At 39.5% G+C, this 23566-nt stretch overlaps 2 protein-coding genes across 2 annotated transcripts in view; both read left to right on the top strand.

The window, feature by feature from the left end:
• Positions 1-23566, top strand: part of LOC307184937 (olfactory receptor 2V1-like) — a gene marked incomplete at both ends in the record, with an annotated part of 395233 nt that overhangs the window by 306569 nt on the left and 65098 nt on the right.
• On the top strand, positions 5244-8353 carry LOC307183377 (phosphatidylinositol-3,5-bisphosphate 3-phosphatase MTMR6-like). Its single transcript, XM_079915797.1, has one exon. It carries the CDS (start codon positions 5347-5349, stop codon positions 7318-7320), a length of 1974 nt encoding a protein of 657 aa, XP_079771923.1. The 5' UTR covers positions 5244-5346; the 3' UTR covers positions 7321-8353.

Here is a 23566-nt window from a genome sequence, read left to right on the forward strand (position 1 = left end):
TCCTGAGGGTCAGAGCTCTGGGTGCCCCCCTCAAAAGTGAAGTATATTGAGGACAGGTATAATGAACCTTGGGTCCTGCACGGTCATCTCCATGCCTATTTCCTGTACTTCTGCTGGCAGACATCACCCCATCACCCCCAGCAGCAGAGATGAACCTCTGCCAAGTCTGAACCAGGTCCTGAACTTAAAGACAATTTGAATGTGATCCCTTTTGCACTTGAGACCCCGTGGAACATCACAGTTACATACACTCAAGATTCTTCTCCTTCCCCAAACCCAATGTCATGAAAATACAATGTAAAATTGAAGTGGCATCCTAGTGGCAGTAGCTTAGATGGGACCTAGGATTATGTATAGAGAGAATGATAGAGGCCAAGGGCCAAGAAGGGGCTCAGCTTCCTGGGTGCCTTGAGTTCTGCCATCCATCTCTCCCCACTCATTCTTAGTGCTCAGGGTCATTGACCATCCTGGGGCAACTTGTAGATTCAGAGATGATAGGTTTTCCATCCTGCCTTCAACATTTTCTAGCAGGGCATCATCACCCTTTAATTTAACTTTACTACGTTTTACCCTCGTTTTAAATTTGAAATGAGGTTTCTGACTTGAATAGTCAATTTTGGAAGAATATTTGCCTTATACACACACATATATATATTTGTATCTTTTACATGGCAGACTCATTATCTCTTACATCTCTTTCTCTACATTTCCTGGGAGAAGTTTATGAAAATGAATATATTTCTCCCCTACGTAGATGCCAACTTACCCTAGTCTTTCTCTTTAAAAATTTCTCATTATTATACGCATCTGACCATATTTATCACTCTAACCAATACTTAATAGATCAGTCAAAATAAGAATTGCAGTCCTTTGACAAATATTGCTTTTCCATGGAGAATGTAAGCTTTGTGAGGACTGCGTTGGCTTACTGGTCACTAGAGGTCACCTTGAAATGGCCACAGATCCAAAAATGAACATATGTGAGGATCTGGACCCTCTGTCTTGAGTGTCAAGCCCAGGCAGAGGGACTCCACTAGAACCTGATGGAGTGGCAATCCACTAATAGATTAGCCAGGACAGTCGTGGGCACTGTCATGATTGCTGAGACTTCAGTGCAGCTACCCCAGCTCGCAGGGCCCTTCCTCTGGGAGCTTTTTTTTTTTTTTTTTTTTTTTCTTTTTGGCTACAGGTGGAGACTCTGGTGCCAGAAGCTGACTTGGCCTGGGCTACGGGTTCTTACCCCTGCCTGGCCGTTCAAAGACTCTCCTTCAGGACACAGAAAGGAATCAACTCCAGGGGGACCAGGGTCCTTGTTCCCCTCTCTTGGCTGATGGGGAAGTCATACTGAAGCTAGAGGCTGGATACCCACTTCTATTGCACCCATTCACCCAGAGGTCTCCAGAGACAACTTGCTGCCTTCAGATTTCATGAAGCATCCAAGGAGTCAGGACTGAAGTGATGCTGCTTTGCCCAAGGCTTAGACCTGGATGATCCATAAGTCAGGGGCACCTCTTCCTCACTCTTTCCCCAGAGACCTGCAGAAGGTGCCAGATGCCACAAGGGGGCACCAGTGAGACCAAAGGGCTGGAGTGTCTATAAGGAGGCATGGCTCCCTCAGGTGCGAGGTCAGGGTTGGGCTTTTCCTGAGCACACAGGTGATCACTGTGTGTGGTTCTGAGCCCTCTCTCCATAGCCCTCAGTGTTACTTACACTCAGCCTCATCACACATAGTTAGAATAAAATAGCTGTCAATTCCCCCAAACAGCTTCTTTCTCTTTCTCTCTCTTTTTCCCTGTTAGTCTCCTTTAAAATATAGTTTTTCTCATGTAACTCAAGAATCTGTAATGAACTTCTTTCTGCAAATAAAATACGTCCAAGTTATTTCCATGGCACATCAAAAACATTCACTGGCTCACACAGTGACCCATAGTTCTTACTTGCACAGAATTTTCTCCACTGGAAAACCTAATATGTTCAATAAGTTCAAGGAGTTTTCCTTGTAATATACTGACAGTACACCTCCTATTTCTAATTTTCAGCTGAAAACCTTCAATATTTTTACACAGAAAGTGTTTTTAATTCAAAGAATTGTTATATTTTCACTGAAAATATTTTTACACTGAAATATAGCAACAGTTTCTCTTGTATTGATTTTTTCCCTAAGCTCTAAAGCTGAACATAGTGTTTCCACATATATATCTAAGACACAGCCCTCAAAACCTTAAAAACATGATCAAATCCACTTACCCTTCCAGAGTAGTTTATTCCCTAGTCCTCTTCCCAATCTGCAGGGATTCTCAACACTCTCTTCAGTTTCTCAAGGAAAACAAAAACAAAACAAAAAAAGAAAACCCTAGCCATTTGGACACTCTTAAAGCCTGACATTTTCAGTGCTTATTTTTCATTAGAACCATCTGGGACCTTTAGAATTACTGATGCTCAGCCGCATCTTGGATTATATACTAATCTCTGCAAAGGACCCTCATCAGAATATTAAACTGTCTCCAGGAAGTTCTAATCTGCAGCCTGGGTGTGACTCACAGTTACCAGAGTCCCCACGCCCAGGGTACAGCGTGAGGTGGGGGAGGACAAAGGAGACCCCTGAAGTCAGGTGCAGCTCATGGCAAAGCTTATGCTCTTCCTCAAGGCAGAGCTCAGCCCAGGTTGCATGTGAGAATCACCCAGGGAGCTTGTCACAAACACAGAGCCCTGGGTCCCAGCCTTGAATAATGAAGTCTGAATCACTGGGGTTGGCCTTTGAAATGCCTTCCAGCTGATCGACTGTACAATCAGGAGTGGGAAGCTGTGGATCCATGATTTCACTGAGCTTAGAGACCAGTGGGAGAGCTAGACTTGACCTGACCCAGGAGTTGCATGAACCATACCGAGTGTGACTTGAGTTTGAGGACTGAAAAGGGGTGGCACCTATGCGGGGTGTCACCATCTGAGAAGGCCTCTGTGCACAGGATGACTAACAGACATCCTCAAGTAGTGCAAACCAGCTTGATGAATGGCTTTGGGAGATCACAGTATGGAAGCATCTAACACAGAAGGAGCAAAGACCCCAAAACAAAATTGCACCCACTGTATTCAGGGAATGAGAAGGTAAGTATGGCTGGAGCCTGGATATTGAGAGAAAAATCATCTTGATTTGAAGCCATCAGTTGACAGGGTGTGAAAAATGTCTGCCCTGAAAAGTCATAAAAAGAGGTTTGGTCTGCATACCAAATACAATGAGGGCAGGGACACTATTAAAATGCTGTGGCCATTGTCCGTGGGAGTAACCCTTAATGCCTCACTATTTTAGATCCAATTTGAAAAAACCAATTCATTTCACATATGTTTAGATGCTAGGAATGAGATAGTCTAGTGAAGTGGATGCCGTGGGTAAGGGAGGAAAAGGATTCATGAATTGGTCATTTTGAGGAGCTGCAGTTGTCCCCCAAATATGATCTGTATGGAGTATCCTCAGGACCTGGATGGGAGCCCTGAACCCTGGTATCCCTGATACCACCCCTCCATGTTATCTCCATGCCCATTTTCTGCCTTCTCCAAGCAGACCCCACACACGCAGTCACCTCCTCTGACTTGCATACAGATCTTGAACTTAAAATTTGAATCTGATTCTCAAATCCACTTGAGAGACAAGGGATTTCATGACTTTCTCTTCCTCAAACCCAATGGAATAAAAATAAAATGTGAAATGAACTGGAGGATCCCCTTGTTCTGCCGTGTGGTCAGGGCTTGGATGGGACCCCAAAATGTAGAGAGACAAAGGAGCAGGGAGAGAGCTCAGCTTCCTGGAGACTTGGGACCTGTCATCCCTCTCCCTCTCCTCTCCCCAACATTCTTGCTGCTTGAGGGTCATTAAGCATCAGGGAAAACTTTTAGATAAGGAATCAATGCGGTGGAATCCTTCCATCAGCATTCTCTGGCTGGGTGAGCAGAATCCTGTTATTTAATGTTTCTGGACCTCAGTTGCCTCTTGTGAGGTTGCAGCTGATGCTTCTTACTTTAGCACTCACTTTTTGGATAATCTGAATATATGATTTATATTGGGTCTCTTAAACCTGTGTATCCACAGATCTTAAAAAAGGGTATGAATGAATTTATCTACAAAACAGAGAGTTACAGATGTAGAAAACAAACTTATGGTTACCAGGGAGTAAAGGGGGTTGAAGGATAAATTGGGAGATTGGGTTTGATATATACATTCTTCTATATATAAAATAGATAACAAGGACCTCCTGTATAGCACAGGGAACTCTACTCAATACTCTGTAATGACCTATATGGGAAAATAATCTAAAAAAGGATGGAGATATATATATATATATATATACACATATTATCTGATGCACTTTGCTGTACACCTGAAACTAACACAACATTGTAAATCAACTATACTCTAATAAAAATTTTTTTAAAAACCTGTGTCTCCACAATTCCTGGGTCAAATTTATAAACATTATTTTACTTTTGTGTAAGTCCAAATTTCACAAATCTTTCCCTTGAACAACTTTTATTGTCATTTACACACATGTAACCTTATTAATTCACTTTTTTAACAATGACTAAAATAAGGCACAATAACTAGTACTGCAGGTCCTTCACAATATTGCTTTCCCATGGAGACGATAGGCTTGCTGAGAGCTCAGCTGGCTGATGGATCACTAGAGGAGCCCCATTATCTTGCCCCTGGGTAGAGTAGAACATTTGTGGCTGAGGGTGGGATTGGTTCAGAATCACTACTTGTATATCAACTCACAAGCAGAGGGACACAGCCAGGACCCGTTGACATGGGCAATCCACCAACACATCAGTCACCAACAGGTGTGGACATAGGCACATCTTCCCGGGACTGTAGCACCACCATCCCTTGACCAGGGGCCCTTCCCCAGGGCAATCTCTTCTGTCCAGTAAGACCCTGTAAGGAGATTTGGTGTGAACATCAAGGACTGTATGAGCAAGGTTGCCCCTGAGGATTCTATTGCTGTTGTCCATGGGAAAGACCCTTAAAGCCAGAATTATTTTAATTCCAGAGTAAAGAAAACCTAGCTAATTCCACAGTTTTATAAAGGCTGGGGTTCAGTACTTTCTTTTTGACTGGAGCTCTTTGTGAAGTTAAAGAATTCAAGAATCAGGGGTGTGCATTTGTAGAGATGAGACAGCTTATTTTGCAGGTGGGGTACAGGGCCTAGAATACTTTAGAATCACTGCTCTAGGCGCGTGCGCGGTGGGCGCGGCCGGCTGGAGGTGGTGCCTGCCGGGTCAGGGGCGCCGCGGCCCGGGATATCCGCTCTATGGTGCGCAGGTGCTGCGGCCGCCGGCGGACGCGTCTTCGGGATGGAGCACATCCGTATGACCAAGGTTGAGCAAGTGAAATTGCTCGACCGATTCAGTACGAGCAACAAGTCGTTAACAGGAACCCTGTATCTCACGGCCACACATCTGCTGTTTATAGACTCTCATCAGAAAGAAACCTGGATACTGCACCACCATATTGCCTTGGTGGAGAAACTAGCTCTCACGACTTCTGGATGCCCTCTTGTGATCCAGTGCAAGAACTTCCGGACTGTGCATTTCATTGTTCCCAGAGAAAGAGACTGCCACGATATTTACAACTCTTTGCTACAGCTGTCAAAACAAGCAAAATATGAAGATCTCTATGCATTCTCCTATAATCCCAAACAAAATGATTCAGAAAGGCTGCGAGGTTGGCAGCTCGTCGCCCTCGCTGAAGAGTATAAGAGGATGGGCGTGCCGAATTCCAACTGGCAGCTGTCCGACGCCAACCGCGACTACAAGATTTGTGAAACTTATCCCAGAGAACTTTATGTTCCCCGAATAGCAAGCAAACCAATCATTGTTGGTAGTTCCAAGTTCCGGAGCAAGGGAAGGTTCCCAGTTCTTTCCTACTATCATCAAAATAAGGAGGCTGCCATTTGTCGATGTAGTCAGCCACTGTCAGGATTCAGTGCCCGGTGCCTGGAGGATGAACACTTGGCCATCAGCAAAGCCAACCCAGCCAACCGCTACATGTATGTCATGGACACCAGGCCCAGACATCGCATGCAGAGCTGGTGGGCTACACAAAAGGACATTGGCAGAATTATAGTGAGAATTTCTTCAAAAATCTGGAATGATGAGAAAATAAGAGAAAGCGATGGGAAAAAGCGACTGAATGCAATGGCCAACAGAGCAGCTGGAAAAGGTTATGAAAATGAAGACAACTATTCTAATATTAGATTTCAGTTTGTTGGAATTGAAAATATTCATGTCATGCGGTCCAGCCTTCAGAAATTATTGGAAGTCAATGGTACCAAAGGGCTTTCCGTCAGTGATTTCTACTCGGGCCTGGAGAACGCAGGATGGCTGCGCCACATCAAAGCCGTTATGGACGCTGCAATCTTCTTAGCCAAAGCAATAATGGTTGAAAATGCGAGTGTGTTGGTACATTGCTCTGATGGCTGGGACAGGACTTCCCAGGTCTGTTCCCTGGGCTCTCTCTTATTGGATCCCTACTACAGGACAATCAGAGGATTCATGGTTTTACTAGAAAAAGATTGGATCTCCTTTGGACATAAATATTCGGAGATGTGTGGCCATTTGGATGGTGACCCAAAGGAAGTTTCACCGGTGTTTACTCAGTTCTTGGAATGTGTGTGGCATTTGACTGAACAGTTTCCACAAGCCTTCGAATTCAATGAAGCGTTTCTTCTTCAGATCCATGAACATATTCATTCATGCCAATTTGGAAACTTTATTGGAAATTGTCAGAAGGAAAGAGAAGAACTCAAGTTAAAGGAGAAGACGTACTCCCTGTGGCCGTTTCTGTTGGACGACCAGGAGAAGTACTTCAATCCTCTCTACAGTTCCACGTCTCAGAAACTGGCAGCTTTGGAGCCAAATACAGTATCTTTCAATTTCAAGTTTTGGAGAAACATGTACCACCAATTTGATCGAACACTGCATCCTAGGCAGTCTGTGTTTAATATAATTATGAATATGAATGAGCAAAATAAGCAGTTACAGAAAGATGTTAAAGACTTAGAATCTCAAATTAAGCAACATAAAAATAAGCAGACAGATGGAGTTCTCACCAAGGAATTGTTAAATTCAGTTCGTCCTGAATCACCTGCCCTCAAAACCTCCTTGTGTCTCAAGGAGCAGACTCTGCTGCCTGTGAATGATGCTCTCCGAACTATAGAGGGCAGCAACCCCGCAGATAACCGCTACAGCGAGTACGCGGACGAGTTTTCCAAAGCGGAGCCTGCTGTGGTCAGCTCGGAGTATGGCGTGGCCAGAATGACGTGTTAGGCTCAGAGAGAGTTTTCTGGCTGCCTGCGGTGCGAGAAGTGGATTATTGTGAGGATGGTCTGTGTGCGTGACCCAAGGAATTTGCCTAGTGATGACCTTAGAGTTTACCAGTAGGTTGATAGTTGAAGTCAGGATGCTAACTGCTCTTGTGAGAGAAGGCAGTTTAGCTGCATTTCTAGCAAGAAATGAATGACCTTCAGCTCTTTAAGAAGCAGGTGGTACTGACCAGTTTACTGCAGATGCAGTTTGTACTGTACACTAGTGAACTGACATGTCTATGATTTACATGTTAATTACAGTCAAATAGGAATAGCCTTCCATAAGTATGATTTGACTGCCAGAAAACAAAACTGACAAAGTGGTCCCTTACTTAATAATTGACATGGCATGTACTTTCAATTGTGTAACTATGTAACTATGAATATTTGCAAATTTTGCCTATTAGTGGTGTTTATTGTTGAAATGCCATGAAAAATATTTCTAAGGAAGCCTTAAAGTCTCAGTTTATTCATTACACCACTCTTGAGTTTTAGAGCCTAGAGCAAGGTGGTTGGTTGTGTGTTTCCCTTGGTCGGTCCGGTTGTGTCTGTGAGCAGCTGCCCTGGCCCCCGCAGGAGCTGCACGCTGCAGTGCCCCTGTGGAAACAACACGGTGGTCGAAGGACACTGCCAAGCCCATGTTTGGCTGGTCCCACTTTCGTGGTCAAAATTAACGAAACCGACGGTTTTGTTCTGCTTATAATTTGTTTAGTGCTACATTTGACGACTTATTATTTACGACTTACCCTGTTGATTTCTTGTATATGTGTAAGCACGTTTGACTGTCCTTTATGAATGGATTACTGCATCCTGTTGGTTCTTGTTCTGTGGTTGGCTTTATTCCTTTGATAAGTACGGAAGTTTACGAAGCTAAAGCCCTAAACTGTTCTTAGAGACAATGAATAGTACATATATGTATATTTTTAAACTGTTTTCTCTCTCAGTGAATTGTTCTTCCTAGAAGAAACTTTCAATTTACCCAAGAATTTTGGGGTCAAAAAAAGGGAATACGGATAGTTTAGATTTTGCTTGGTTGCATGAATTTTTCTCTGTGAAACATTTTTTTCTTCTCTGTTAACATAGAAGAAAAAAGAAAAAAAGGAAAATTAAGGCTAGCCTAATACAAAGTTAATGTTTAACAAAAAAACTTAAATGCTAGGAAGAGTTTCATTTTGCCATGTTATTGATAACTTTATTCTCTGTACTAGTACATATTATTAAAGCACCAAAAAAAAAAAATAGAAAATAAAGAAAGAAAATGACTTTCAGTTGACGGTATCACCCAGCTGGCTTTAAAATGGACAATTTAACATGGGTGGCACAAGATATGATTGAAGGGTACTAGGAAATCTGCATAGGATCCCTTATGCTTCTTTTTATCACACCTACATCTGTTATATTAATTTTGAACATAAATAACTTTTTCAAATGGAAAAAAAGGCTTTATTGTATGAGCTTATCCTATTTATTTTTCCAATGCTTTTCTGTAATGCATTATGTAATAAGAAAAATACTTCTTTTTAAACAGTGACGGAAATGCACTATAAAGTAGAGTTTGTGATTTAGCCATGTCTATTTCCATATTTAAGCACTGGGACGAGAAACTTAAGCCTTGTGACCACAAAGGGAAGCTACTGTGCCTTGTTACTTGGTTCCAGTGACTGATTGTGGTTTTAGCATCTTCCACGGCAGACTTCTTACATTCACCTCTTTGGTTTATTATCTTAATCTTCAGTTTGAGGCATATATATATGTGTGTTTATATGCTCACACCTGGGCTGAGAAACCAGCTAACATCCTAAGTGACCTACAGGGTATATGTTGGCAAAAAGTAGTTGTGTATACGTCTTATAAGATTGCATTTGTGTTCAGTGTGTTTGGGATTGTATAGCATGTACATTATTGCATACATTGTTTAAAGGTAATTAAATGTTCATGTTTTAAAAAAAAAAAAAAGAATCACTGCTCTAGTTGAGATCAAACACATCATCTCCAAATTATCCAATCTTACACTAGTTTAGGTACAGCTGAAGGGATTTGGCAGATGTAATCAGTGAGTCAAAAGGATAATGTACTGGATTAACCTGACTCAATCACTTGTAAGATTTCAGTCCCCTCCCTACCCCCTCCTTTCAGGGGAAGATACAAGGACTCAAAGAAAACATAGGATGTATACAAAATCACAGAGCAAGTTGGAGTTCTGAGGCTCAGTACTTTCATTGAGAACCAGAGCCTTCATACCCAGTGCCCACTGTGGGTGGTGGTCAGTTCCTGGGCATTGGGACCAGTTTCTGCCCTTAGGAGCTCCAGGTCCTGAGACTGTAACTGAGCAGGGCCCTATGGGTCCTTCCCAGGACAGAAATGCCCCCATGTTCTTCACCTGCCTCTTATTATCTATAGAAAAACTTTATCCTCCTAGGCCTTCCTCAAGTTCCAAAGAATAAATTTAATCAGAAGTGAGAGAATGCAGAAAGGAAAACAGTCAGTAAGCCAAAATAATGGTTTAGCCATTAAACAAAGTCGAGGACTTTTAGTTCCACCTCAAGGGCTATAGATAATTTCTAAGTCATGTTCTTTAAGCTGTTTTGCAGATGCTGAAACCCGCAACAGGTGGAAGAAGTTACCTGCAATATATATATATATATATATTTAGGTGACATGAAAAGAATCAAGGATGACTCTGGAGCCACTACACATTAAGTTTGAGCTGATTTAAGATGATACCACTCACTGTATATGCCCCTCCCCGTCTTGTCATAATATAAACTCCGTAAATCTGAATCATTGGGTAGATTTGTGGATGATTCTTAGATAGTTTTGAAGATTCAAAATTAATTCTGAGTGAGGTCCATAGTAGCCTAGACTACATCTGAGATTCTGAGGCAAAAAATTCTAAGCATTGTGTTGCCAACCTTCTTGGTGACAATCTAAGCACCTTCCTTCTCTCCCATCATCAGTTGTCCCATCTATAAATCCCCCTCACATTCTCCCTCTGTGTCCCTCCTTTAGCATAAACAATTCTCTTTGAAAAATGTTCTCTTATAAAAAGAAAAGCTCTGTTCTCCCCCTCTCCTCCCCTCCCTAAACCCTTCTTTCAAATTAAGTCCTTCATAAAGTGTCCCACATGCATCTCTAGAATTTGTGACCACCCTCACCAGCTGAGGCCTGGGCTCTTCCCCTAACCCTCCACTGAAACCACCCTCTACATGACACACATAGTCCTTGAGCCAAACCCAAAGGGCTTCCCTAACCCTTAGCTCTAACTCACAGAGGGGAGGGTGGTTCATTTGTAGGAATGTCACAAACTCTCACTTTGCCTTTGAGGACACTGGAGCCTAGAGATCCTTGGAATCAATAATGGAGTTAACCCAGTATTAATCTCTAGTTAATCCTATCCCAGTTATCCAATCAAACTGTATTGTAGGTGCTGCATTAAAGGGATTTTGCAGTTGTAACAAAAGTACTAAATTGGTTTATCTTCAGTTAATCCAAAGAGAGTATACTGGGTGTGTCTGATTCAATCACACCCAAGGTATTTAATAGCTGCTAGACTTCCCAAGAGCTTCAGAGACTACCAGAAGCAGAGAGGACCAGACACATTTCAGGAGACCACCTAATCTCCTGAATTCCAGCAAAGCAGAGTAAGTGCCAGCTCTCTTCAGCTCCTGGATTAGGCCCTGAGGCTGCAGAGAAAACTCAGAATAAAAATGGAGGTAAGTTGGAGGAAACCTGATTCCTGTTTGTTTGTGGGAATATGGTTGGGTTATTTGTCTTTCATTTTATTTCATAAGTACTTTTGCAGTCATTAAAAGTACACCCACAACCTTCTCTGTTCTTTGCAAATATTCACTCGTTTAATCCTCATAGAAAGCCTGATGGAAGGTGTTATGACTATACTCATCTCACAGAGAAGGCACCAAGGCACTGCATGGCAACTACCCTGAACAGGGACCCACAGTTGTAACTTCAAAGCTAGGAATGAGAAGCCGGCACTGTGGTTCTTGGGTTCATGACCTTCACAGATGTTCTGAGCTGCCACTCCCGTGCTTGATGGATGTTTCCCACAAATTTATGGTTTTAATGGGATTATGTGTCTACTTTGATATTTCATTTAGGTAGAGTATTTCTCATCTCTAGAAGTTCCATATAGGCTGCTTATATCTTCCTATTATCTCCTGATGCTACTGCTTCTCCACACTTGATCACAGGGAGTCCGTTTCTAATGACTGCTTTAAAGCCTTTCTCTACTAATTCTGCCACCTGTGTCACTTCTGAGTCTATGGATCAAGTTTCTGCTAGTGACGAATTGTATTCCTGTTTTGTTGCATTCCAGGTAATTCTAAGTGGGAGATCCACATTGTGCATTTTGGAGTGCTGGATATTCTGTGTTCCTTGAACTAATGTTGGACTTTGTTCTGGTGCAGAGAAGGTACTTCAAAACAGTTTGAGCCTTTTGAGGATTGCTTTGAATCTTTGTTAGTTGGGACCAGGACAGGCTTCTGTCTGGATCATTTGGCCACGCTACTGAGGCAATACCCTTTCTGAGCAGTCTGTGTCTGAAAACCTTGGATTAGGGTTTTTGGTTTCACTCTGGCTGCTGGGAGCAAAGATTCTTCTTGGTCTGAGTGACCCCAGCAATTTCCCAACCTGCTCTTTTCCAGTGGCTCTTACTCAGTCCAGGCAGTTCCTGCCCACACAGGGTTCATATGTCCTTAGACAGGGGACCTCCCTGTAATCTTCAGAGTTCCCTTCATCTCTCTGTCCCTGTCTGTCTGTCTGTCTGTCTCCTGTGCAGCTTCCTTGTCCTGTACTTGCCATTGTGATACAGGATATCCAGCAGCATTCACTCCTCCAAGATCTCAGCCTGGACTCCCAGGCCCTGTTTGGATCCCTCTCCTTGCTCTAAGGTCTGGACACCCTGAGGCACTCTGCATGGCCCTTGTGGATCCCCTTCACTTGTTTTTTCTTTCAAACCACTGTCCTGTGTTCCTGTTGTCCTGTGTCTGAAAACCTTTGGTTCAATAGTTCCTCTGGCTTTCTCCTGGTTCAGTGCCAGGGTGCATAAGAAAGAAATCTGCTTTGTTTTGAAATAACTCATTTGTTAAGAGTTTGCAACTAATATTCTCTGTTATTGCAGAATGTTTTTTAGATCTGTTCTTAAGATTGATTTTTATTTTCATTGCTGTGATTGGATAATTATTTAAGCAATCACAAGTAAGTTTTTAAGAGATTACCTACTGTGTCAATAGTCATCTTTTATTTTATTTTTCATTAGAAAGTGACATTTCAGGCTGAAATTACTAGACACCTCCGGGAAGTAGAGAAGGTAAAAGAAACCCAGGGAGAAGAACTGCCCTCAGGTAAGATGTTCTCAGTCATGTTTAATTAGAGAAAACTTTCTATCTCACCTCCTTCAGCTTCCCAGTATGAACTGCTCATCTCAGGCCCCAGGGAGGACAGGGCTTCCTTAGAGTCCTGGGACCTCTCTGTCCCCGCCCCCAGCCCTGGTGACCAGAGGCAGTGAAAGGCCCCATTGGGGGGTGGGAAGTGAACCCCTCTTCAGGAGGCCCTCCCAGGAAGTAAATGAACCATCAAAGCCCTGTCAATAGTCTCTGAAATTAACTTATGCAACTGGAATAACATCAGGCTCGCAGATGCTTTCCTGACCTGTTCCAGTGACTATGGCTTGGCATTAGGACTCAGGTTGATGATGAATCCCTCAACATCTCATGTTAAATTTTGTCACCTCCCACTAACTGGATAGAGTCACGTTTGGACCTATCAGTGTAGAGGGAGGGTCTCTGAGAAACCCTCAAGCGTGCATGGGAGATATGCCAGAGCATATCTACATCCCTCTCTCCTTTCCAGACCAGTGTGTTAAACCTTGGAGCAACCATGAGATTAGGAGTTTCCTACAAGAATGGGAACTCCTTGAAGGTGAAGAGTTAAAGAAGAATTATCACGTAGCATCAAGAATAATTGCCAGGCATCTCAAGCAAAGGGGCATAAATAAGAGCAGGAGAAAATGTCTCCAGATGCTAATGAACATGCAGGACTTATATTGGACCGTTCATGAAGCCAACCAGAGACCAAGGAGTGAACCCTTGCCATGTCCTTATGGAGAGGCCCTTCACAGGATCCTAGAACACAGAGGGGAGAACAAGGACTTCTCAGGTTTGTCTCTTATATTCATCTTCATGGTTATTTAGTAAGTGGCATCAGCTGGCCCAGACATTGCACTATCTCCTGAGAAGGGCAGCATGATGGGACTGGTCCCTGCCCACAGGTTACCCCCTTCACACAGCACAAAGAACTTGATGTCCTGAGCATCCACCTGCTCCTCTCTATTTCTCCTCTTTGTCACCAAAACAGTGAGGGACTTTACTCATGGCCTGGTTTAGAATAGACATGGCCCCCTGGGCCAGACTAAGTAATAGGCATAGATTCAGGAGGAGGGTAGGTGATGTCCTCATGATGTCATCTCTCTCTCTCATGTCCTCCCTGTGCAGAAGTGGCTGATGTCCCACCACCTGAGTACCAGCCCCCTGCGTGTGCCATCCCTGATTGCTTTGAGGAGCTGCTGTGGGCTCCCCCACATATGATCTACATAGAGGATCCTCAGGTACCCAGATGGGAACCCTGGAACATGAACCTTCCACAGTCAAGTCCATGCCTGTTTCCTGCATTTCTCTCCCTACACCCTGGCCCCCAGCAACAGTGGTCAACTCTCTCTGACAATGAGTCAGAGTGAGAACTTACAGCTGGAACCTGAATCCCAGTTTGATTCGAAGGACAGACAATGGACTAGCACAATTCTATACACTCATGACTTCTTTTATCCTAGCCCAATGTAATGAGGGAGAAAAATGTGAAAATAAATGACTGTGACCCTCATCCCTTTCTGCCTTGTGCTGGATGCTTGGATGGGACCCAGGATTATAGAGAGTCCAAGGGGCAGGGAGGTGCTCACTTTCCAGGTGACTTGGGACCTGTTAACCTTTCTCTCTACTCTCTCCATCATGCTTCCTGCATGGAGGATCCTTTAACATCAGAGACAACTTAGACATTCAGAGATAATTGTGCTCAATCCTGCCTTCATCATTTCTTAACTGTGTGGTAACAGAACTTGTTTACATGTTTCTGAGCCTAAAATTCTTCCCATTAGAATGGAACCTGGTGTTTCTTATGTCAGAAGATAGTTTTAGTATATAAACACACACATGACAAAATCACTTGATGTTCCTTTTTTTTTTAATAAAGGAAACTTTTTATTTTGAGATCACTGTAATTTCACCTGTTGTTGTGACAGATAATACAGAGAGGTCTCAGAGAGATCCCTTGTGTCCTTTACTCAGGTTTCCCTCATGGTAACATCTCAGAAAACTAAAGTATAATAACATAACTGGTATATTGACCAGATTCAGCCAAAATACTGAATCACCACAAGAGTCCTCATTTTGCCCTTTTATGGTCACACACATGACCCTCCCACACTCACTCCTTAATTAACTCCTGGCAACCACTAAGATGTGTTCCATTTCTATCTATCTATCTATCTATCATCTATATATCATTTCAAGAATTTATAGAAGTGGAATCATAGAGTATGTAACCTTTGGGGATTGGCTTTTTTCACTCATGATAATCTCAGGATTCACTGAGATTTCTACCGCTGAGTAGTATTCCACTAGATGGATGGATATTGTACCACAGTTTAACCATTCACCCATTGAAGGTCATCTGGATTGTTTCTAGTTTGGAGCTATTTTAAGTAAAGATGTTTTAAACATGCAGGTACAGACTTTGTAACCACAAGTCTGTGTGGGATAAATGGGGTGCAACATCGATATGTATGATAATCACATGCTTAATTTTTTAAAGAAACTGACCATCCAGTTTTCAGATAACCATATCATTTTATGCTCCCACCAGCAATGTATGAATGATTTTGTTTGTTTCCTCACCATTATGTGGTGTCACAATTTATATTTTAGCAGTTCCGACAGTCCTTTAGTGAGTGGCATCAGCAGACCCAGCCCATCATAGTGTACTCTGAGCAGAGCTTAGAATGAAGGGTTTGGCCTCTGCTCATAGGTTTCCCAGCATGTCATCCCAAAGTGGTGATATCTCATTGTGGTCTCAATTTGCAGTCCCTATTGACTAACGACATTGAACATCATTTCATGTGCTTATTTGTCATCTGTATATCCTCTTCAGTGATAGGTCTCTTCATGTTTTTGGTCCATTTTCTAATTGGATTGTTTTCAGTCCTATGAATTGAGAGTTATTTATTCTAGTCTACTATGAGATGTGCCTTGTGCAAATATTTTCTCCTTTGTGACTTTTTTTTTTTTTCTCTGTGAAAGCTCATATGGAGAGGATGAAAAGTTTTAAATTTTGATTAGGTCAAATTTATCAGTTTTCTAATGAGTGATGCTTTTGGTGTCAAACATAAGAACACTTTTCCTAGACCAAGGATTTTCTCCTATATTTTTCAAAAAGTTTTACAGTTTTATATTTAAGTCCATGATACGTTTGAGTTAAATTTTCATTAAGGTGTGAGGTTAAGTCAAGTTCATTTTTGTGTGTGTTGCTATAGATGTCAGTTCCTCCAGCACCATTTTTGAAGAGATTGTCATTTCTCTTTCACTTTTGTCAAAAATTAGGTGGGCAGGGCTTCCCTGGTGGCGCAGTGGTTGAGAGTCCGCCTGCCGATGCAGGGCACACGGGTTCATGCCCCGGTCCGGGAAGATCCCACATGCCGCGGAGCGGTTGGGCCCGTAAGCCATGGCCGCTGAGCCTGCGCGTCCGGCGCCTGTGCTCCGCAACGGGAGAGGCCACAACAGTGAGAGGCCCGCGTACCGCAAAAACAAAAAACAAAACAAAAAAAAATTAGGTGGGCATATTTATGTGAGTCTATTAAAGGGTTCTCTACATTGTTCCAATGATATACATGTCTATCACTCTGTCAATACCACACAGTCTTGATTACTTAGCTGTATAATGAGTTATGAAATCCTGTAAATTGATGCTTTCCACTTTAATCTTTGATTTTCAAATATTGAACCAGTGTTACATCCCTGAAATACACCACTTATTCATCATACAATTCTTTTTACATATCGCTGATTTTAATTTAACAATATTTTGTTAGTGATTTCTGCATTAATATTCAAGAGGGATGCTGTTTTGGAGTTTTCTTTTGTTGTACTGTCTTTGTCTGATTTGGGGATCAAGGTATACTAGTTATATAAAATGAATTGGCAAGTGTTCCCTCCTGTTTTATTTTCTAGAAGATATTGTGTAGAACTGATGTTAAGTCTTTAAATGCTTGATAGAACTCTCCAATGAAACCATCTGAGCCTGGGGATTGATTGATTGATTGATTGATTTCTTTCATCTTTTGAAATTTTAAAATAGTTTTTTCAGTTTCTTTAATAGTATAGGGGTATTTACATTATCTATTTCATATTAGGTGATTTGTGGTAGTCTGTGTGTTTTTTAGGAATTGGTCTATTTCCTCTAAGTTGTCAAGTTTTATGTGTATACAATCATTCACAGTATTCCATTGTTTCCTTTTTGCTATCTACAGGACCTGTAGTCATGTCCCTTCTTTCATTCCTGCTATTGATAATTTGTCTTGTCCCTTTTTTCTTAGTCTTTCTCAAGGTTTGTCTACTTGATCATTTCAAAGAATCAGTTATTTGTTTCATTGACTTTTCTCTATTCTGTTTACAATTTTATTTCTGCTCCTATTATTATTCCCTTCCTTCTGCTTCCTTTGTGTTTAGTTTGCTATTCTTATTCTAGATTCTTGATGTGCTAGATTAGATTATTATTTAAAGACTTTTCCTTTTTTCTAATGAATGAACTTAGCACCATAAATTTTATTTTCACCACTGCTTTCACTGTGTCCTATGAATTTTAATGTGTTGTATTTTTTTATTTCAATTTTTTTAAAATTTCTTTTTAGACTTGTTTTTTGACCCATGGGTTATTTAGAAATGTGTTATTGAGTTTCTAAGAGCTGGAGATATTTATGTTGTCATTGTGTTATTGATTTTCTAGTTTGATTCCATTAAGACCAGAGAACATACTCCATATGATTCAATTTTTAAAATTTGTTGAGGCTTGTTTTATGGCCCAGGAGAGGGTCTGTCTTGCTATATGTTCTGTGGGCACTTGAAAAAAAAGTATATCCTGATGCTGAATGAAGTATTTTATAAATGTTGATAAAGATCCTGTTGTTTGATAAGATTGTTGAGTTCTATTTCCTTGCAGATTTTCTGCCTAGTTATTCTGCGTTCTAATTATTAAGAGGGATGTCAAAGTGTTCATCTACATTTGTGATTTGTCTGTTTCTCCTTTCAGTTTCTACAAGTGTTTTGCTTCCCATATTTTACAGTTCTGTGCCCTGGTATATACACATTTAGGATTGCTATGCCTTCTTGTTGGATTAACTTTTTTCTTTATGTAATTTCCCTGTGTCTCAAAATATTTTCTTGTTCTTAAGCCTACCTTATCTGATATTAGTCTCTCCACACTTGCTTTCTTGGATTAATGTTTGCATCTTTTGCTACCCTTGTACTTTCAATCTACTTATATTATTACGTTTGAAGTGAGTTTTTAGTAGACAGCATATATATGGATCATGTTTTTAAATCCACTCTGTCAAACTATCTTTAATTGGTTTGTTTAGACCATTTACATTTAACGTAATTATTGTTAGGACTAAAGCCTGCCATCTTAGTTTTCATGTGTTTGTTCTCTCTATTTTTGTTTCTGTTTTCTTTTTACTACCTTCCTGTGGGCTACTTGAACATATTTTTAGAATGCCATTTCCATTTATTTATAGTTTTTGAGTGTATTTCTCTCTTTATCTTTTTAGTTGCACTAGTATTACATAATATACACAATTTTTCATCGTCTACTGGTGTCACTTTACTTGTTTGAGTGAGGTTTAAAACTCCTCATTTTATGTCCATTTACCCTCTCCTACTTGTAATATAATTATCTTAAAATGTTTTCTTTGCATATATTAGGATCATGTCAGACAGTGTTATAATGTTCACTTCAATCATAATTTTAGAAAACTCAAACCAGAAGAAAGCCTATTGTATTTATCCTCATTTCATTCTCATGAAAGTAAATGTATAGGTTCTCATTCTGTCTTTGTTGGCATAAGTGGGAATGCAGACATGGTTTTTATCTGTATTTGGAGGACTGGAACAGCCATTGTATAAAACTTTTTCTATCTGGAAATACTGCCCCTTCCTTAGTCTTTTGACTAAAATAAAAAGACTTTGTTGGGGATTTTCTTTGGTGTTCATCCATTAGTATTTCTGGGTTGCCAACTTTTTTAGCTCCAACACTGGGATATATGAGGCAAAAAGAAAACCCATAGGGAAGACAATTGTAGCTGTATGATAGGAGAAGTCTTAGGAGAGTCTGGTGTCATTGAAAACAAAGCTTATAATAACATAGTAGCCTTACAAGTGGGGAAGGTGCACTAGGAGAATTCAGTCCTACTCAGTTGATTCTTTCTGAATGTTGTGTGTGTTTCTGTATGCAAACAGATATCTATACATCCACATATATTTACATAAATGATAGATATGTCATAAATTCATATTACTATTCCCAATTCAAATTCAGAGCTACAAGGTATCTATATCATGCCTGCATCTCTCTTTTTTTCCCCTAGTGGCTCTATTCCTGGAATTCATAAGGTCCAGAATGCTTTAATGCCTTCAATTATTTCTGTGGACCCTCACTTCCTTACCATTGGAGTCAGCAAAGCTCCTCTCAATTTCACCTCTTCCCAAATTGTTCTGTCACTTTCCAGTGACCACCTTGTGGCTGTTTTGGGGTCACCTCTTCCTTTTTTCTAAAATTCCCCAGACAATCCATTGTTTCCCTCTAGTTTCTCCTTCATAGGCCATGATACAATGCAGGTATTGTGACTGTTAGTGATTTGTCCTCATCTACTTGTAGTTTGGGGCTTGTGTGTTGCCTTGTCATCTAGTTTTATTGTAAATGGTGGCCATGCCTGGTAGGTTTTACTTTCCGGTTGCTCTGGTCTTTTTATGTGACCCTGCTGCCATCTTCCCTGGATCCTCCTCTATATAGTGTTCATTTGCATTAATATTATCATCAGCTTCTTTTGTATGTTGGAGGACCATTTTTCCTTGTCATCTTTCTGATCAAATCTTTGCCCGTTTTTCTATTAGGTTGTTAGCCTTTTTTCTTCTTAACTTTAAAAACTACTCCAATATTTGGAAGATCAGCCATTTTTGAAAAATGAATTGAAAATATTTTTTCTCAGTCTATTTTTTGAGTTTTGACTTTACTTATGGGTAGTTTTCGCTATTCCTAAATAAATTATCTTTATGCAGTTGAGATTATCAGTGTTTCTGTCCGAGCTTTTAAAGTATTTCACTATTTATTTTAAACAAGAATGACCACAACACCTGTCACACCTAACAGAAATTAAGAGTATGTCCTTCTTTTGTTCAAATATTAAGTCAATGATCAAATTTTCCTCTGTCTCATAAACAGGTTTCATTTTGTTTTTACATCTTGCCTGTGTGAACCAGAATCCAAAAAATGTTCATATGCTGTAGTTGACATATCCCTTAACCTTCTTTTAACCTATAGCATTCCCTTCAGTTATGGACATAGAAATACTAATACATAATATAAAATCACAGTTATGATTAAATCAGTAGGAAAAGGTCAGAGTGGGATAGACTGAAGAATATGTTTAGAATAAACTCACTATTGAAAAATGTGAGTAGGAAAGCTGTGACCAAAAACATCAGTACCATTTTCAGTTGTTATAGAGGCTATCGACTAACTTACATATACTGCATACCAGCTGTGAATGAGCCACTGAACCCAGAATGATGAGAGAACAAAAGACATCTAAGCCCTGGTTCCTGCTAAGACCCTAAAAATCCAGTAGAGTAGATGACATTAAACATTGAAAAGTTCTACAATACTTCAAGAATTAAATGTTTTAAGACCAGGTTAAAAATGTTTAAAATTAAACATTTTAAACATGAATGTCCATAGATCACTGGATCATCTGTCATTTTAGATCATACTTTAGTTTTATCTGGATGTAGACACTATAAGTTCTTTGGAAACAAGAAAATCTAGCCTAAATTCTAATCAAGTAGTCATACCACCTGAGCAAAATAAGTGGTCCATTCACTTGACCTGCATACCACAGTAACTTCTATTCAATAAGTACTCTTGGAACAACCTTCCCATGACTTGCACTGTGCTAGGTGATGAGAATGTAAGAACAGGGCTTGTAATATATTTCTTTCCTTACTCCTGTAAATTGTAATTAGACCAGTAGCCAAGATTTATAAGATAAAACTAGAGACACTGAGTTCTGAGAATTGTCAGAGAAAATAATTAGTCCCTACTGTATACCGACCACCTAGCACAGTGCCTGGCACACAGTAGGGGCTCAGTAAGCATATTGGATGAGTAGATGAGTATATATGTGAGTCTGTGGCAGGGACCTGAACCTTCAAATCCCACTATTTGTATGCAACCCTAGCCTTTGCTTTCTTTGCTTAAATCTCAAAGCACTCTGAAAATATTTTGCAAAAGAATTTGTGTACTACAGACAACTTTAATGCCATTTGAAGTAGTACTGATTCCCTATACCTAGCTGTTATACTTTTTCTCTGGGAAATTTTTAAAATTTTGATTACTCTTTCACAATAATCAGGAAAAGTTGAGATAAGTTACTGGTGGAAACTGTAACAGACTTGCAGGCAATGGTCTGAATGTGGCATGTTGATTAATTTTGTTTGGGCTGTTTTTGTTTGTTTTTTGGTTTGGTGGTGTTGTTATTTTTAAATATCAGATATTAATTTTAGATAATTGTTGGCTTTTGAGTTTTGTGTGCTACTGTGTCCTAATCTTCAATTCAAGTTTATAAAAATATTCTTCTTCAAGGTTTTCTACATTGTCATGTTTTCATTTTTCTTTCATTTAATTATATATAATGAAATATATGTATATATTATGTGCATTATTTGTATATATGTAAAATATAGTCATGTAGTCATATAATCAGCTTTGGTCAGTTTAGAATTCTAGAATTAAGTTAAAAGTAGTCTACACTTTTTCCCAAATGGATAATCAGGTACAAGAAAGTATTTTTATAAAAGACAGCAACAACATTAGAGTGTTTTTATGCTGAGAAGCAGAAAGTAAATGTAAAGAAGGTAAAGATATTGGAGATGGCATTTACTCTAAGTGCAAAAGGAAGACAAATATTTTGTGCTATTTTTTTATTGTGAAATTTTCCCTACATACACAAAAATAGGTTGTATATCAATAAACCTCAATTACCTAGTTTCAACAATTATATTGGAGGTTTTTAAGAAGGGCAGTGAGAACATGTAATCTATGTTTTAAAACATCCTTTGTGCTGCTGTGTAGAAAATAGATTGTTTAAGAGTGTCAGCAGGCAAACCAGTTATGAGAACCCTGTGGTGTCTATGGGAGGGATAACAGTGAGGTAGATTGGATAACTAGCCATGGGAAGACTCCCTGCAGGACATGCTGATGGAGTGGATGAGGGATGTGAAAGAAGAGGGTGACTCTGTGAGCATGCAGGTAGAGAGTGGTGCCATTGCCGATGTAGGGAGACTGGGGTGCAACACGCATATATCAGTTCCATGAGTCTCCTGGAAAATGTGTGCACTCACTCTGAGATAATTGATCTGAAGTCTCCCAAAGAGGGAGAACCAAGTATTTTTGGTATGAGTTCTATGTAGTTGTAAAAAGGAGTGAAGATGATCTTTGTAAATTTCAGTATGATGTCTAGAATATGTTATTAAGTGCAGAACAGTGTGTGAGCAATTCTATCAAAGAAAGAAGGGGACAGAAAAAATATGTATTCCTTTATAAAGGAAAAAAATAAAAACAATATCCATAAGGTGAGGGAAGGAAAAGGATGGAGGGGACAGGAATAGAATCCAGATTTCTCTAAAGGTTGTTTTTATTTATTTTTTTACAGTTTTGACAATAAAATTACAAAAAAATGTTATGTAATTATGAAACAAACAAGTAAAAATGAAAGAAATTTTTAAATCTTTTTTTATTCCTTATTCTTTATCTTTCTTTCTTTTTGAAAACTTAGAAGTTCTGAGAGATCTTCAAAGCAAGTTTGACTTTTGTAACTGCTAGATTGGAAAGTATAGTAAATTATTTTAGGAAGGTTTTCAACATAGGTTAAAATACAGGTGATTAACCAGGAAAGAATCACATTCTGTGAATATAATGTTTAATTAATGTTTTGCTAATAATAATTATTAATTAATAATATCATTAACCTAATTTAAATATTATCAATACATATGGATAATAATTATTAATGATATTAATAATTAATATATACTATCATTAATGAATATTATTGATGATGTTTATTAACAATAAATATCATTAATAAATATTATTAATGGATATTAATGATCATTGATAATTATTATTTATTTATTAATGATTAATGATATTGTTAAAATAATTAAAATATTCTCAATGCTAAATATTAATAAATAATAAATAGATAATATATTTAATAAATATTATTAATAAATATTTTGCTAATACTAATTATTAATAATTATTACTCTGTAAAATTAACTGTAAGAATACCAACAATAAATCAAACCATTATAGAGGTTTCAGAGGGAAGGGATCCAGAGAACCTCATTAGATAGATGGAGAGGTCAAACAGAGTAAGAGTAGCTACTAGAAAGAGTCAATGAAGTAGTGAGAAAGAACAAAAACGTAGCATTTCAACAAAACTCTGTAAACCTTCATTTTCTTTATGAAGACAGTAAAAACTATCTCATTGGGTTGTTGTGAGGTTTGAATGCAATGATATATTTAAAACTCTCAGCACATGCCTGGCAAACAATGGATCAATGAATAATTGTAGCTGATATTATTAAGGATGGCCTGTGAACTCAGGGAATTAATAAACTTTATGTTGTACACCAGGAATCACCAAATTTTTCTATAAAGGACGAGATTGTAAATATTTTAGGCTTTTCAGGCAATACAATCTATGTTGTAGCTACTTGATTTTGCCCTTGTAGGGGAAAGCACATGCCAACAGTAATAAGTAAATGAGTGCTGCTGTGTACAAGTTTATTCACAAAAGCAGGTGGGAT

This window comes from Stenella coeruleoalba (assembly GCF_951394435.1).
Source record: "Stenella coeruleoalba genome assembly, chromosome: 3".
In the NCBI taxonomy this organism is placed as follows: Eukaryota; Metazoa; Chordata; class Mammalia; order Artiodactyla; family Delphinidae; genus Stenella; species Stenella coeruleoalba.

Coding starts and splice junctions, on each gene's coding strand:
- LOC307183377 (XM_079915797.1), top strand. CDS start 5,347: ATGGAGCACATCCGTATGACCAAGGTTGAGCAAGTGAAATTGCTCGAC.